At 47.7% G+C, this 12,500-nt stretch overlaps 2 protein-coding genes across 3 annotated transcripts in view; one reads left to right on the forward strand and one right to left on the reverse strand.

The window, feature by feature from the left end:
- Positions 1–2,658, forward strand: part of ostn (osteocrin) — an 8,343-nt gene extending 5,685 nt beyond the window's left edge. Inside the window, exons 3-5 of one of the 2 annotated variants that reach the window (XR_007195931.1) lie at positions 1–191; positions 1,627–1,751; positions 2,029–2,658. The exon at positions 1–191 is cut by the window's left edge and continues 31 nt beyond it. Coding sequence is in view for 1 of the 2 variants with exons in the window: in XM_048265203.1 (XP_048121160.1) it covers positions 1–191; positions 1,640–1,711 (263 nt within the window). In the remaining variant the exon portion in view is untranslated. Of the gene's footprint in view, positions 192–1,626; positions 1,752–2,028 lie in introns of those variants that run through there. The other variant, XM_048265203.1, reaches the window with a different exon arrangement.
- A 1,337-nt stretch (positions 2,659–3,995) lies between these two features.
- Positions 3,996–12,500, reverse strand: part of masp1 (MBL associated serine protease 1) — an 18,232-nt gene continuing 9,727 nt past the window's right edge. Inside the window, 9 exon segments of the mRNA XM_048264029.1 lie at positions 3,996–5,626; positions 5,784–5,858; positions 6,115–6,387; positions 7,738–7,816; positions 8,486–8,604; positions 8,867–8,926; positions 8,929–9,013; positions 10,453–10,649; positions 12,414–12,500. The exon segment at positions 12,414–12,500 is cut by the window's right edge and continues 45 nt beyond it. Of these exon segments, the coding sequence (XP_048119986.1) occupies positions 4,728–5,626; positions 5,784–5,858; positions 6,115–6,387; positions 7,738–7,816; positions 8,486–8,604; positions 8,867–8,926; positions 8,929–9,013; positions 10,453–10,649; positions 12,414–12,500 (1,874 nt within the window). The 3' untranslated portion in view covers positions 3,996–4,727.

The following is a 12,500-nucleotide window of genomic DNA, read 5'->3' on the forward strand; positions in this document are numbered from 1 at the left end:
GCCGGCCGGTGGAGCCGAAGTCTCCTGAGGGCATCACAGCCAAGCTGCTGCTGCTGGACCAGCAGGTGGCGCTAGAGAACGACGTCATCGAGACCAAGAAGAAGAGAAGCTTCCCGGGGTCCAACACCCCAATGGACCGCCTCTCCATCAGCACAATGGACAACAACAAAAAACAACAACAACAAGCAGAGGTACAGAGAGAGAGAGGGAGAGAGAGAGAGAGGGAGAGAGAGAGAGAGGGAGAGAGAGAGAGAAAGAGAGAGGGGGGGGTGATGCAAGCAAATGCATGGAGTGGAAAGACAACGAGTGTTGTTTTGGAAAGATAGTAAAAAGTACAACTAATGATAAACTACAGTACATTTCTCTTAACTTAGATTGTCATATTGTATCTATCTATCTATCTATCTATCTATCTATCTATCTATCTATCTATCTATCTATTGCCTAATAATAATAGATTGTGCTTACTCTGGGGGATGTGTAGCATAAATAAATAAGAAAAATGAGAACTTGTAAATCTGGAACACAACAAGACAGTTTGAACCTTGACAAGCAGAGAGAGAGAGACAGAGAGAGAGAGAGAGAGAGGATGTTGAAGGAAACCCAACAGTGCGAGTACATGGGACACGGTCCTTACCACCCCAGATTCCTGACCGGAGACAAACCAAGTCTAGTGCCTCCCAGCGAGCTGATGACTTCCTCCTTTCCTCCGCTGAAAGCCCTGGCCGTGGCCCCGGCCACTCTCCGCCTAATAGCCCGCAGTCTGCTGGAGTTTAAAATAAGTCCGTGTGTGCATCTGAGACCGCCCCTCATTAGGTGACCTCACCAGGTCAGCCAGGCAACAATGGCCTCCAGTGTGTGGGGGAGATGCAGAAATAGCTCCGCACTAATAGTGTAATTGTACAGATAATTGAGTTGGCTCGGACAGCCGTGATGTAACGGTGGGAGAGCGTTGAGGTCCGGCCCCAGGTTTAACACATCCATCTCGCGCTCTCGCAGCCCACGCAAACAGGCAGCCTACAGTAACAATTGGTCGCTGCCCCGGCCGAGGTAGATTTGATTGGCCGGAAGCCATGCACAGGTAGCTTTGATTGGCTGCGGTTCAAGACCGAGATGGTTTGGACTGGCCACAAGCTCCGGCGAGCAGGAGTGTTTATTGGCGGGCGCTCAGATTAAACACACACACAGCGTGAGGGTGTCTCTGAACTTGGCTGAGGGCGGATGAAGTTTGTAGCCCTAGGGCCACTGCTGGGTCCCCCGTGGTTCGAGCGGGGCATCATCGCGGCAGACGATCCGTCTGGATCCTGTTCTCTCCCTCGGCGCTAGCAACAGGTGGGGGAGAAGCGTAGCGTTAGCGCCAGTCGGCTTCCCTGCTAGCATGTTATGTCGCTGATCTGTAGGCAGGTGTTATTGTAGCAGGGAGTGTATTTTGGTTTAGGGGTCTGGAACCTGACGAGCCAGTCAGCCAGCCAGCCAGCCACATGGTTGGGGTGCTGTGGGTTTTGTGGGGAGTGTTGCTAGCATGCCTGGGGTTAGCGGCTTAGAAGGCAGAAATGACAATGTACCGAGTGGCTCACTGGCTGTGGGTTTGGCTGCGGCTCTGAAACTCAGCTGTCTTGCCCACAGGAAAGTCGTCGAGTTACCAAGGCGAAGGGTGAATGTTCCCATTGACCGGATCGGAGTGGGCCGCCTACCAAGCAACCGAGGATAAGACCCGCCACTGCCTCCCTACCCCCTCTCCTGTGAGACTGGTAAGTCTCAACACTTCCTTCTGTGGTAAATCCCATCATGATTGCTGGTCCAAAGCACCAAAACCTTAACCTGACACAAGTTATAGTTTATGGGGTAGTTTCCTATACGTTTAGCCTAATGCTAGATTTATAGATGTTTTCAGTGGAGAAAACATATCTTTTAGTGTATGAAACATATCTTTTAGTGTAAGGTTTAATCCAAGTACAGGAAACTGGCCCAATGTGAAATCCATAAAATGCAATCAAAGCATGTCTAATTTAGTTTTTCTGTTCACAGGGGCATCAGTCCAGCTGGCAGCAACATGGAATACATAACAAATACAAAGACACATAAAGACATCTCCTCCGTCTCCTCCTTCTCTTCCTTGCTTCACACCTGAGCTCTTAACACGGACACAAGCCACTATGTCCACACCCAGAACCCGTCCTAATCCCTACACACCAACCCTTCTCCACTCTTTTTACACTGCCTATAATCCCAGATTAGAGTAGAAAGCAGAAATACACAGTCCCAACACCTCGCCCTGACTTCACACCAAGCTCCCATTCCCTATCCAAAAGCCTCTCACCTGTATTTGATACTCAGTATTCATATACTTTATAAAGCCTTATGACGCTCTATGACTACCACAAAGCTCTGTGTACTTTTCACTGCATACAGCTATGCCCCTTTACAATAGCAGCATTATACTCCACAAGCACAGGAACTCCAGCACACTATGTAGGGCCTCACACCTTGTGCCTTAGACCCACTTGCAGAGGGGATGGTCATGGTCTCCGTGGTAACTACAGAACAGCACTATTTACCCCTGTTGCCTGAGCGCTGTTGTTTGTTAATCTCACTGTAGTAAACTGTTCCATTCTGCACAAAGACAGGAGGCCCACTGCCTTGACATTAAAACTGATCAATTACAGCTACAACCTGCCTACTGTTTATTTATTTGTCAGTTGTGTGTGTGTGTGTTTTTATATGTATGTAGCAAGTGCACACATCTGGAAGCATGTGTATTTGGTTCCTGTTTGTATGTGTGTGTGTGTGTGTGTGTGTGTGTGTGTGTGTGTGAGAGAGAGATCATGTGTGTCTGCATGTGATTCTGTGTGAAAGACTTGACAGACATGAACATCTGTAGATCCAATTTAATGATGTTTGTTTAAAGAGAGTTTTCCTGCTATCAGTCTTCATTCCTGTGAGTGTAAGTGTGTGTGTGTGTGTGTGTGTGTGTGTGTGTGTGTGTGGATCAAACAAACCAAATAAATTTACTTTGTAAAAATAATTAAAGCATGAAAATCGGTAAGATGAGTCTGACCTGTGCTAGCTTGTCAGCCTCTCCCAGATCAGATGGGGTTACCTGACTCTGAGTAAAACACAGACTAGCTCCGGTCAGCAGGATTAAAATACCCCCTGGCCTCTCTGACCGCCGGTCAACAGGGTTGAGAAACCCCATGGCCCCTCCCCACTGACCCTTTCCTGAAGCTGCTGTGTCATTACCTAGGCAACTGACACACATGGGTCACGAGCCAGCCAACGGTGTGCGTACGTCAGATCTCAGGCATCCGGCGAAGGTGAGCTCATCCTGGCCAGCGTCACCGGCAGCCAAGGCTGGACAGACACGCGGACGAGATTTATGGTCCCACAGGCTGGACCAACGCCATCGGGGTTAGAACCAGAAATGAGCACACTGTCACCACGGAGACACGGCCACCTGGGTGGGTTTCGTTTCAGACTCAGAGACGCACACATGCAGGCCAAGCGAAGGAGGGAGGGAAGGAGAGGGAAGAGAGAAATAGAGTGAGATAGAAAGAGAGAATTTGGGCAAGGAATGGGGGGAGGGAGGGAGGGAGAGAGAGAGAATGAGTGTGAGAGAGATAGAGAGAAGGCAAGAGGGGAGAGGAAAATTGGGTATAGAATGAGTGATAGATAGAGAAGGACAGTGAGAAGGCAAAGAGAAAGGGGCCGAATGAAGGATGGTTGAGGAGAGTGTTTCAAAGGAAGTATGAAAGAGAGAAGAGTTCTCCAGTTAGTTATGGACGTCAGTCAACTAGTGGGAAAGAGAGAGGAGGTGTGCTCTGATTTATGGGCTCTGATTTATGCTCTCTCATGGTCAGCATAAACACATTTAAGAGGCCCTGTCATCTACAGCCAAGTTCTAATGCTCTTACGCCCCCTAGTGGGCAGTATGTGACCATATTGCTCCTACCTGAAAGAAAAGCCTTTGCAAAAAAAAAAATGCAACACACAGTTGGTATAAAATACATATTTTAATCACAAAACATAATGTCCAAACAAAAGATTGATTGAATGAGTGAGTGAATTATACATTACAAAGAGTAGAACAGTGTATTTTACTATTAAAATGGTACTACAGTATATCAATACATTTAACACTACTCTTTGGATTAGATGTGCACATTGGATAACTAAAGTGTAGTGTCCCATTTGTCGATATTCTTAGCAAGGCTAATTCATATGACAGTATAGCCCAATATTAATGGCTTTTCCGAGTCTACACTGAACACGTTTTCTTATTCTACCCTGATCTGCACCTTTGTGCAAATGATATGAAACAAAATATGAAGGAGACAGTGTCCAAACTGCAAAGCTTGTTAAAGAAAGCAAATGCCCAATATGAGACAATATGTTTTTACTCTGAGAAAGTTACAAAAACCCACAAACAAGACATGAGATCTGCTCTGATCTGAGTTGGCTGCAAACTTGTTTCAGTTAAATTCCACATGGGTTCAATAGCTTAGCTGTGTCCATGTGACTGGTGTCCCTGTGACTGATGTCCATGTGACTGTACCATGTGCCCGTGTGACTGTTCCTGTGTGACTGATGTCTGTGTGACTGTGACCATGCCAGTGTAACCGTGTCCGTGTGGTTGATGTCCGTGTGGCTGTGCCCGTGTCACTGTGCCAGTATGACTGTGCCCATTCGACAATGCCCGCGTATGTCCGGGATTGAGCCGCACCTTAGGGTCACCACCAGCGGTCCGTGTCCATGTGTGAGTGCAGCCAGTGGGCGTACTTGGCCACGCGCGTGTAGACGCCGTACACCCTCCTGGAGCCGCACTCCTCGGGTCCGCCCCACGACACCAGGCCCTGGACCACCCAGCGTCCCGTGCGAGGGTCCTGCGTGACGAACGCCCCGCCACTGTCGCCCTGGCAGGTGTCGCGGCCGCCCTCGTAAAAGCCTGCGCAGAACATGCCGCTGGTGATGTTGTAGCTGCGCGAGCGCGAGGCGTAGCTGCCTTCGCACTCCGACCGCTCGACCACCGGCAGCTTCACGTAGCGCAGCACGTCCGACACCCCACCTTCACCCTCCACCTCCCCAGCCACGACCCCCTGCACTGCGGAGTCCGCAGACCCATTGGCTGCCATCACCCCCCAGCCAGCGACCAGGCCCAGTGTGTTCGGTGGGGGGGCCGGCGGCTGTCCCTCGGCCCAGGGCAGGGGCAGGCAGACGGGCCGGACCAGCGGGGTGTAGTGGGCAGGTTGGGCGAGACGGAGCAAGGCGATGTCGTGGTTGTAGTTGCGCGGGTCGAAGCGCGGGTGCAGCAGCAGGCGCTGCACGGCGTGTCCGGCGGAGGCCACCGGGGGGCGCCGGAGGTCGGCCAGGCCCAGGTGCACGCGCACGCTGCCGGGGGACACGGGCACCACGGAGGGGTCGCGGCGGGGGGAGCGCAGCACGTGCGCCGCCGTCACCACCCAGGAGGCCGAGAGGAGCGCCCCGCTGCCGAACCAGCGGCCCTCGGGCACTCGAGACGAGTCCTCCACCGACAGGCGCGCCTGCCATGGGAACTGGCCCGCCGACGCCACACGACCGCCAACGATACGCCGCACGTGAGACGGGAGGGGCTGAGAGGGCTCACCGCAGGCTACACACACACACACACACACACACACACACACACACACACACATATAAACAGCACATATAATAGTGTAGATAAAACTGTAGAAAGAAATGCACACAGCTATAATATAAATGAGTCCAGAAGCAGACCTGTGTGTTTAGTATAGGGAGGTGTTTACCTGGGAGACAAGACGGGAGTTTGGTGCCTAGCTCAACGTTAGTCCACTTTCCTCTCTCTCCACACACATATGTACCTTACACAGACACAGCAATAACAGTGTTAGTCTACACACAAAAAATATACACACATGCAAACAAACACAAAAAGACCAGAGGTACTATGCATACCATTAGATACAGGCCTTGGGTACATACCGTAAAATACAGGCCTTGGGTACATACCATTAGATACAGGCCTTGGGTACATACCGTTAGATACAGGCCTTAGGTACATACCGTTAGATACAGGCCTTGGGTACATACCGTTAGAAACAGGCCTTGGGTACATACCGTTAGATACAGGCCTCGTGATGTAGGTACTGTTATTTGCTGGAGGAGTGGTGGGTGGAGTTAGGATAGAGTTGGGTGGGGTTGGGGTGGCATCGGGTGGAGTTGGGATGGCATCAGGTGGAGTTGGGATGGCATCGGGTGGAGTTGGGATGGTGCTCTGTGGGTCTTCCAGGCATCGGTACTGGAAGCTGGCCCCAAAGAGAGTACTGTTATCTGGGCCGTCGAACACCACCTCTCCCTTCACGATCTCCTCTGGAGGACCACAGTCTATCACTGGGGGAGAGAGAGGGAGATAGGGAGAGAAAGAGAGAGAGAGAGGGGAGAGAAAGAGAGGGAGAGAAAGAGAGGGAGAGAGAGGGGGATGGAGAGACATAGAGAGTAGGACAGGAAAGGAAGGGAGAGAGAAGGGGAGAGCAGGCAAGGAGGTTTAGAGAGAAAAGAGAGATGAGATGAGAGGGAGGGAGAGATAGAAAGGAGCGAGGGAGGAAATGAAGCAGAGCGCAAGAAAGAGAGAATCAGAAAGAAGATGGGAAATGAAGACGAGGGGACAAGGGGACGCAGCGACAGAAGGGGGAGGTAGTGACGTGACATATGCAAAGTGTGACTCAGACACAGGAATACAAAAGCACAATCACCAGAGATGGGGTAAATTACTGTAAACACCTCTGTGAGGACGCTTAGATCTGCCTCAGGAAAAGGAAACTGAGCATGCTGGGATGCTGAATTCATCCTGGTTAGGCTCTGTAGCCCTGTGATTGGATGATGAGCTTTAAGAAGAAATCACTCAGAAACAGAAATCAGTCTAATGAGAAGTATATATCAAATCTGCTTTTCCCCCTCATTCCTGTTTTAAGTGTGTGTATTATCTGTGTGTGTGTGTGTGTGTGTGTGTGTGTGTTTTGTGTGTGTGTGTGTGTGAGACTTAGAATTTAGTAGGCCTGAGAGTGACAGAGGCCTGGAGTCAGTGTTGTCGATGGACACACAGGTTGGTAATTTATTGAACAAAGCAGAGTACAAAAAAGGAGTATTTCTCGCAGAAATTGCAATCTTTCTCTCACTTAGAGTAGACAACAGTATGAGTCATCAATTTGCATCCAGTCAAAATGTGACATCTGATAAAAGCTGAGTCAAAGGAATGTTGCAGACAGCGCAAGTTTCTATTGGTTGATTCAGATTCTCCCTCTCCTGATTGGTGTTTGCAGTGAGCAGGTGAAGCTGAGGCCAGGCATGTGATTGGCCGGTTTGACATCGGCAGTGTTCTAATGCAGGATGCGGTTGGTTAGAATGCGAGGCAGAGAGCGGCGACTCTTCAGAGCTTCTTTTTCTGCAGTGGCAGCAGAGAGAATGGAGAGATGAGGAAAGGGTGGAGGGACAGAGAGAAAAAAATGAGAGTGAAGAGACAGGGAGAGAAAGAGTGGCATAGAGGGAAAGAAAGATAGAAAGAAGAAAATAAAAGATTTGTGTGACATGCTGTGTACAGGCCAACAAAACAGGTGCTCTTAAGAGGACAAAGAAAAAAACACACATGCACATGCCCATATATATATACCACCTCTTTAAATATTTGCTGCTACATCCATCTTTCTTTCATTGTCTCTCACTTTTACTGTAAGTTAGTCTTACGTGTGCAGGGTGGGACTTCACTGCTCCAGGTTCCATCCTGCAGGCAGTCCATCTGATGGTGCTCCATCACCTCTCCATCCTGTGCACACACACACACACACACACACACACACACACACACACACACACACACACACACACACACATATGGAGATCATATAGACCAGTGTTTCTCAAACTTTATCAGACCAAGGACCACTTAACCGATACCCGCAGTGCACTGCAGAACTGTTTGGATTTGCATACAAGTTGGTTCTATATTGCATCTATATTATATTTTACCACATCTGTTCGCGGACCACCAGTGGTCCCCGGACAACACTTTGAGAAACACTGATATAGACAAAGCTTCACTTTTGATGTAAACACACACAAACACATGCCCAAACAGCACATACCCAAACCCCCCACACACACACACACACACACACATACACACACATATGGAGATCATATAGACCAGTGTTTCTCAAACTTTATCAGACCAAGGACCACTTAACCGATACCCGCAGTGCACTGCAGAACTGTTTGGATTTGCATACAAGTTGGTTCTATATTGCATCTATATTATATTTTACCACATCTGTTCGCGGACCACCAGTGGTCCCCGGACCACACTTTGAGAAACACTGATATAGACAAAGCTTCACTTTTGATGTAAACACACACAAACACACGCCCAAACAGCACATACCCAAACACCCCCACACACACACACACACACACACACACACACAAACATCAGTACCTTGAAAAGCACATAGCCAGTGTCACATGTCACCAGCACATGGTCTTTGAAACTATACTTTGGTTGCAATGGCTCCAAGTGACCAAATGAGGGCACCATAGGCACAGGACACTCACTTCCTGTAGGGAGCAAACACACACACACACACACACACACAAACCTCAGTTTAGAATGTAATCCTGACTGAAGTTAAAGGTCAAACAAAGACCAAGACAAAGGGCCAAGGTAAGACAGCATGTTGGGAAGTGGATGACCTTATGAGGTGGTGATTTAGCTGGTGTTGGGAGTTAAAGTTAGAGCGAGGGTGAGCTCATTTGAGGCAGAGTAGAGATGGTGTTGTACGTGGTGTTAGGGGTTAAATTAGGGTGATGATGAGCTCACCTGCGGCGGAGTAGGTGAGCTTCCAGCCAAGGTTCTCTCCAGAGTTGTCGCTGTGGAAAGGATGGTCACACTGCTGCTTCCTGTCTGAATACGGCCAGGTGAGCGGTCCCCACAAAAGGGACCCAAAGTCCTCTGACCCACCTGGATCTGTAAAAATATTATCATCATTATAACCACCACCACCACCATCACCATCATCATCATCATCCTCATCACCACCAGTACTATCATCACCATCATCATCATCACCACCACCATCATCATCGTCATACTCAGCAGAATTATCATCATCACCATCATCCTCATAATCATGACCATCAATATTACTATCATCATCATCACCAACACTACAACCACCTGTATCATAAAAATGATCTTTATCACAACCATCCTCATAATCATCACCATCATTATTGTAGAAATAATTTATAAGTATTATTATTATTATTAGTAGTAGTAGTAGTAGTAGTAGTATTAGTAGTAGTACTACTACTACTACTACTATTATTATTAACTGTAATCATCATCAACATTATGATCTTTAAAAACTATCATCTACATCATCCTAATCATCATTCAACAGGATCAAATGTTTCTACCTACTGCATGGCACATTGAGTGTCCCACCATGTGTGTGTGTGTGTGTCTGAATGAGTGAGAGGCTTGTAATTAAACCTCTTCTCTTTCTTGTGGGTTAATTTTAAACCCTTAGACAAACAAGGTTAACCACAGAAAATCTGAGCCATACACTTACACTCTAAACCTTGTGTACACACACACACACACACACACACACACACACACACACACACACACACACACACAGAGACTCTGTGGAATGCTCAGCTTAGTGTGCATACTGTACATTAAAGCACACACACACAGACACACACAGACACACACACACACACTGTGGAACCCCCAGCTGCTAAGTGTTCATACAGTAAAGCACACACACACACATACACACGCACGCCCAGATTGAGCAATGTTGCAAGACAACCACATAACCGGTTCCATGCGATTGGATGATTAAAGTTATCAATTATTATGATACACCTGGGCTCATTTTATTAATTAAAGGAATTATCCGGAGTAAAATGCACTTTAGATCAATTTACGGATGATTGGGAGTACATACGTTGAGTTGACATCAAAATCATGTCATTCGGATGTGTTTCCATTTCCATCAACAAAATAAAATACAAATGACAACATACTATTTTGTATCTGAAATACTTATTTTAAATACAGGTATCAGAAATACGGGCTATCCCTGTCTGTTGGCTGCAGCAACTCAAACTAGCTAGTACCGAATTTTCTGTGTTTGTGTTTTGTGTTTATGTCTATTTTGATCCAATTTGACCGATTTGCTATGTTGCCCACCCAACAAATATAGTAGGCTAAAACCAGCCCTGCATGCACGTATGCCTGCATGCATTTGTTTGTGTATGTATGTGCAGCTATTCTGTACTTTTGAGTAGGTATGGGCACCTATGTGTTATCTTATAAAGGTAATCATTAGAGCAGGTAGTTGCAAGACCAGGTGTGCTAAATTGAGGTAGTCATAAAGACAGGTGGGCTACCTTGAGGTAGTCGTAAGGACAGGTGACCTCGGGGTGGTCCTCGATGTCGAAGGTGTCGTGGAAGTCGAGCGCGATGAGGAAGCCCTCCTCCAGCTGGATGCGGTAAAGGCAGTCCGAGCTTTTAGGGTACGGCTGGGGGAAGTCGGAGCTCGAGATTACACCTGTCCGCTCTGTGTACACACCATCACTGCACTCCACTGCAACACACACACACACACACGCAGTCTGAGCTCAAGATCACAGCCGCCTGCTCTTTGTACACACCATCACGGCACTCTATTGCAACACACATACACACATATGCGCCCTGTGCGCTGATCACACCAGTCCACTTTGTGTATACACACTGTACATTGTCACTGCACTCCATTGCAACACACACACACACACACACACACACACACACACACACACACACACACACACACACACAAAACAAACATGTGCCCCTACACATGCATACATGCACACACACAAAGACCCTCACATAGACAGAACCCAGTTCATTCACACAGTCCTCTTGGTTTGAGTTACATGCACACATTCTGCCTGTCTGTTACAATGCTACTGTGTGTCTCACAAGGATTTCTCATGGGACCATATCTCACTGAATGTAAATATTTACCCTCCATCCCTCAGCTACTATCACTGACACAGACCAGACACACAGACACACACACACACACACTACACACATGTAGACATATACACGTCCACACACCCACTCACACAAACACAAACACACACACACACACACACACACACACACACACACACACACACACACACACACAGACACAGACACACACACACAACACACACACATACACACACACACGCAGTCTATATGATATAAGCCCTGAGGACTTTAAATGCTTTAAATGGCTGGGTGGGCTCCTAATGAGAATTCCTGGCCAGGATCAGAGATAAGTCAAGTTGCCTGGATTGTTCTGGAAATAATCTCTGCAATTCAGAGCAACATTTTTCACATACTTGTTTCTACCTTGCCTCCGAGCGTAGGCTGACTGATTAACTGAAACACACACACACTCACTCACTCACTTACACTCTCTCTCTCTCACACTCTCTCTCTCTCTCACTCACACACACACACACACACACACACACACACACACACACACACACACACACACACACACACACACACACAAGAAGATGCGATCTGCAATCAAATAAACAAAACATCTAGGGATGTTTTGGGAAAACGGCCGCCAAGGTGTCCTGTTATATGGAATTAATGGAGGAGCGGGAGCCAAAGAACTCCCCGACGTGCAGCAGAGTTGCCTCCGCCGAGTCCATTAATTCCGTATAACAGGACACCTCGAAGGCCCGCAATGGAAACAAGCGGTTCTGTTTAAAAAAAAAGCTGACTTGCTCAGTTTGTTGTATAACATTCTTCGGCCCTGACAGCCCTGATAGCTTGTTTAGACTCCATTGTTGCAAAGGCTGCTTCCATGCTCAACCGTCGTCCTACTATGGATGTTATAGTTACCATTCATAAGCATTGATATGGAACAGTGATTTTTTTTACCAGATCTACTTTATAGGTGTCCTGTTATTCAGAATTAATAGCCACCCCAGCAGCCAATCAAAAAAGAGTATTTCTTCTCTCCGGGTGATAAGTAAGGGATAACAGCGCTCAGGTGTCCTGTTATACGGAGTTAATGGAGAGTTGCCTCCACCCAAGTTGGTTATTATCTCCTGGGGAAGATACAGTATATTTAGATGTTTCTGTGACTAACTAGCTGGTCCTATATTGTCCCTCCTCCAGTAGAGCATTTGACCACCACAGGTATGACAGGCAAGCTGGGTGTATTGGAGTTTGCCTTGATGTATCCCTGGGGGGTGGTAGAATAAGTGAGACATGAGGACACACACACACACACACACACACACACACACACACACACACAGAAACCAAGACAGAACTTGAAGGGCACCTTTACACGTGCGGTTGTCCGAGTGCAGCAGGTAACCATAGCGACAGGAGCAGTAGTAGCCGCCGATGTAGTTGTGACAGAGGTGAT

Source organism: Alosa alosa, chromosome 15, assembly GCF_017589495.1.
Source record: "Alosa alosa isolate M-15738 ecotype Scorff River chromosome 15, AALO_Geno_1.1, whole genome shotgun sequence".
In the NCBI taxonomy this organism is placed as follows: domain Eukaryota; kingdom Metazoa; phylum Chordata; class Actinopteri; order Clupeiformes; family Clupeidae; genus Alosa; species Alosa alosa.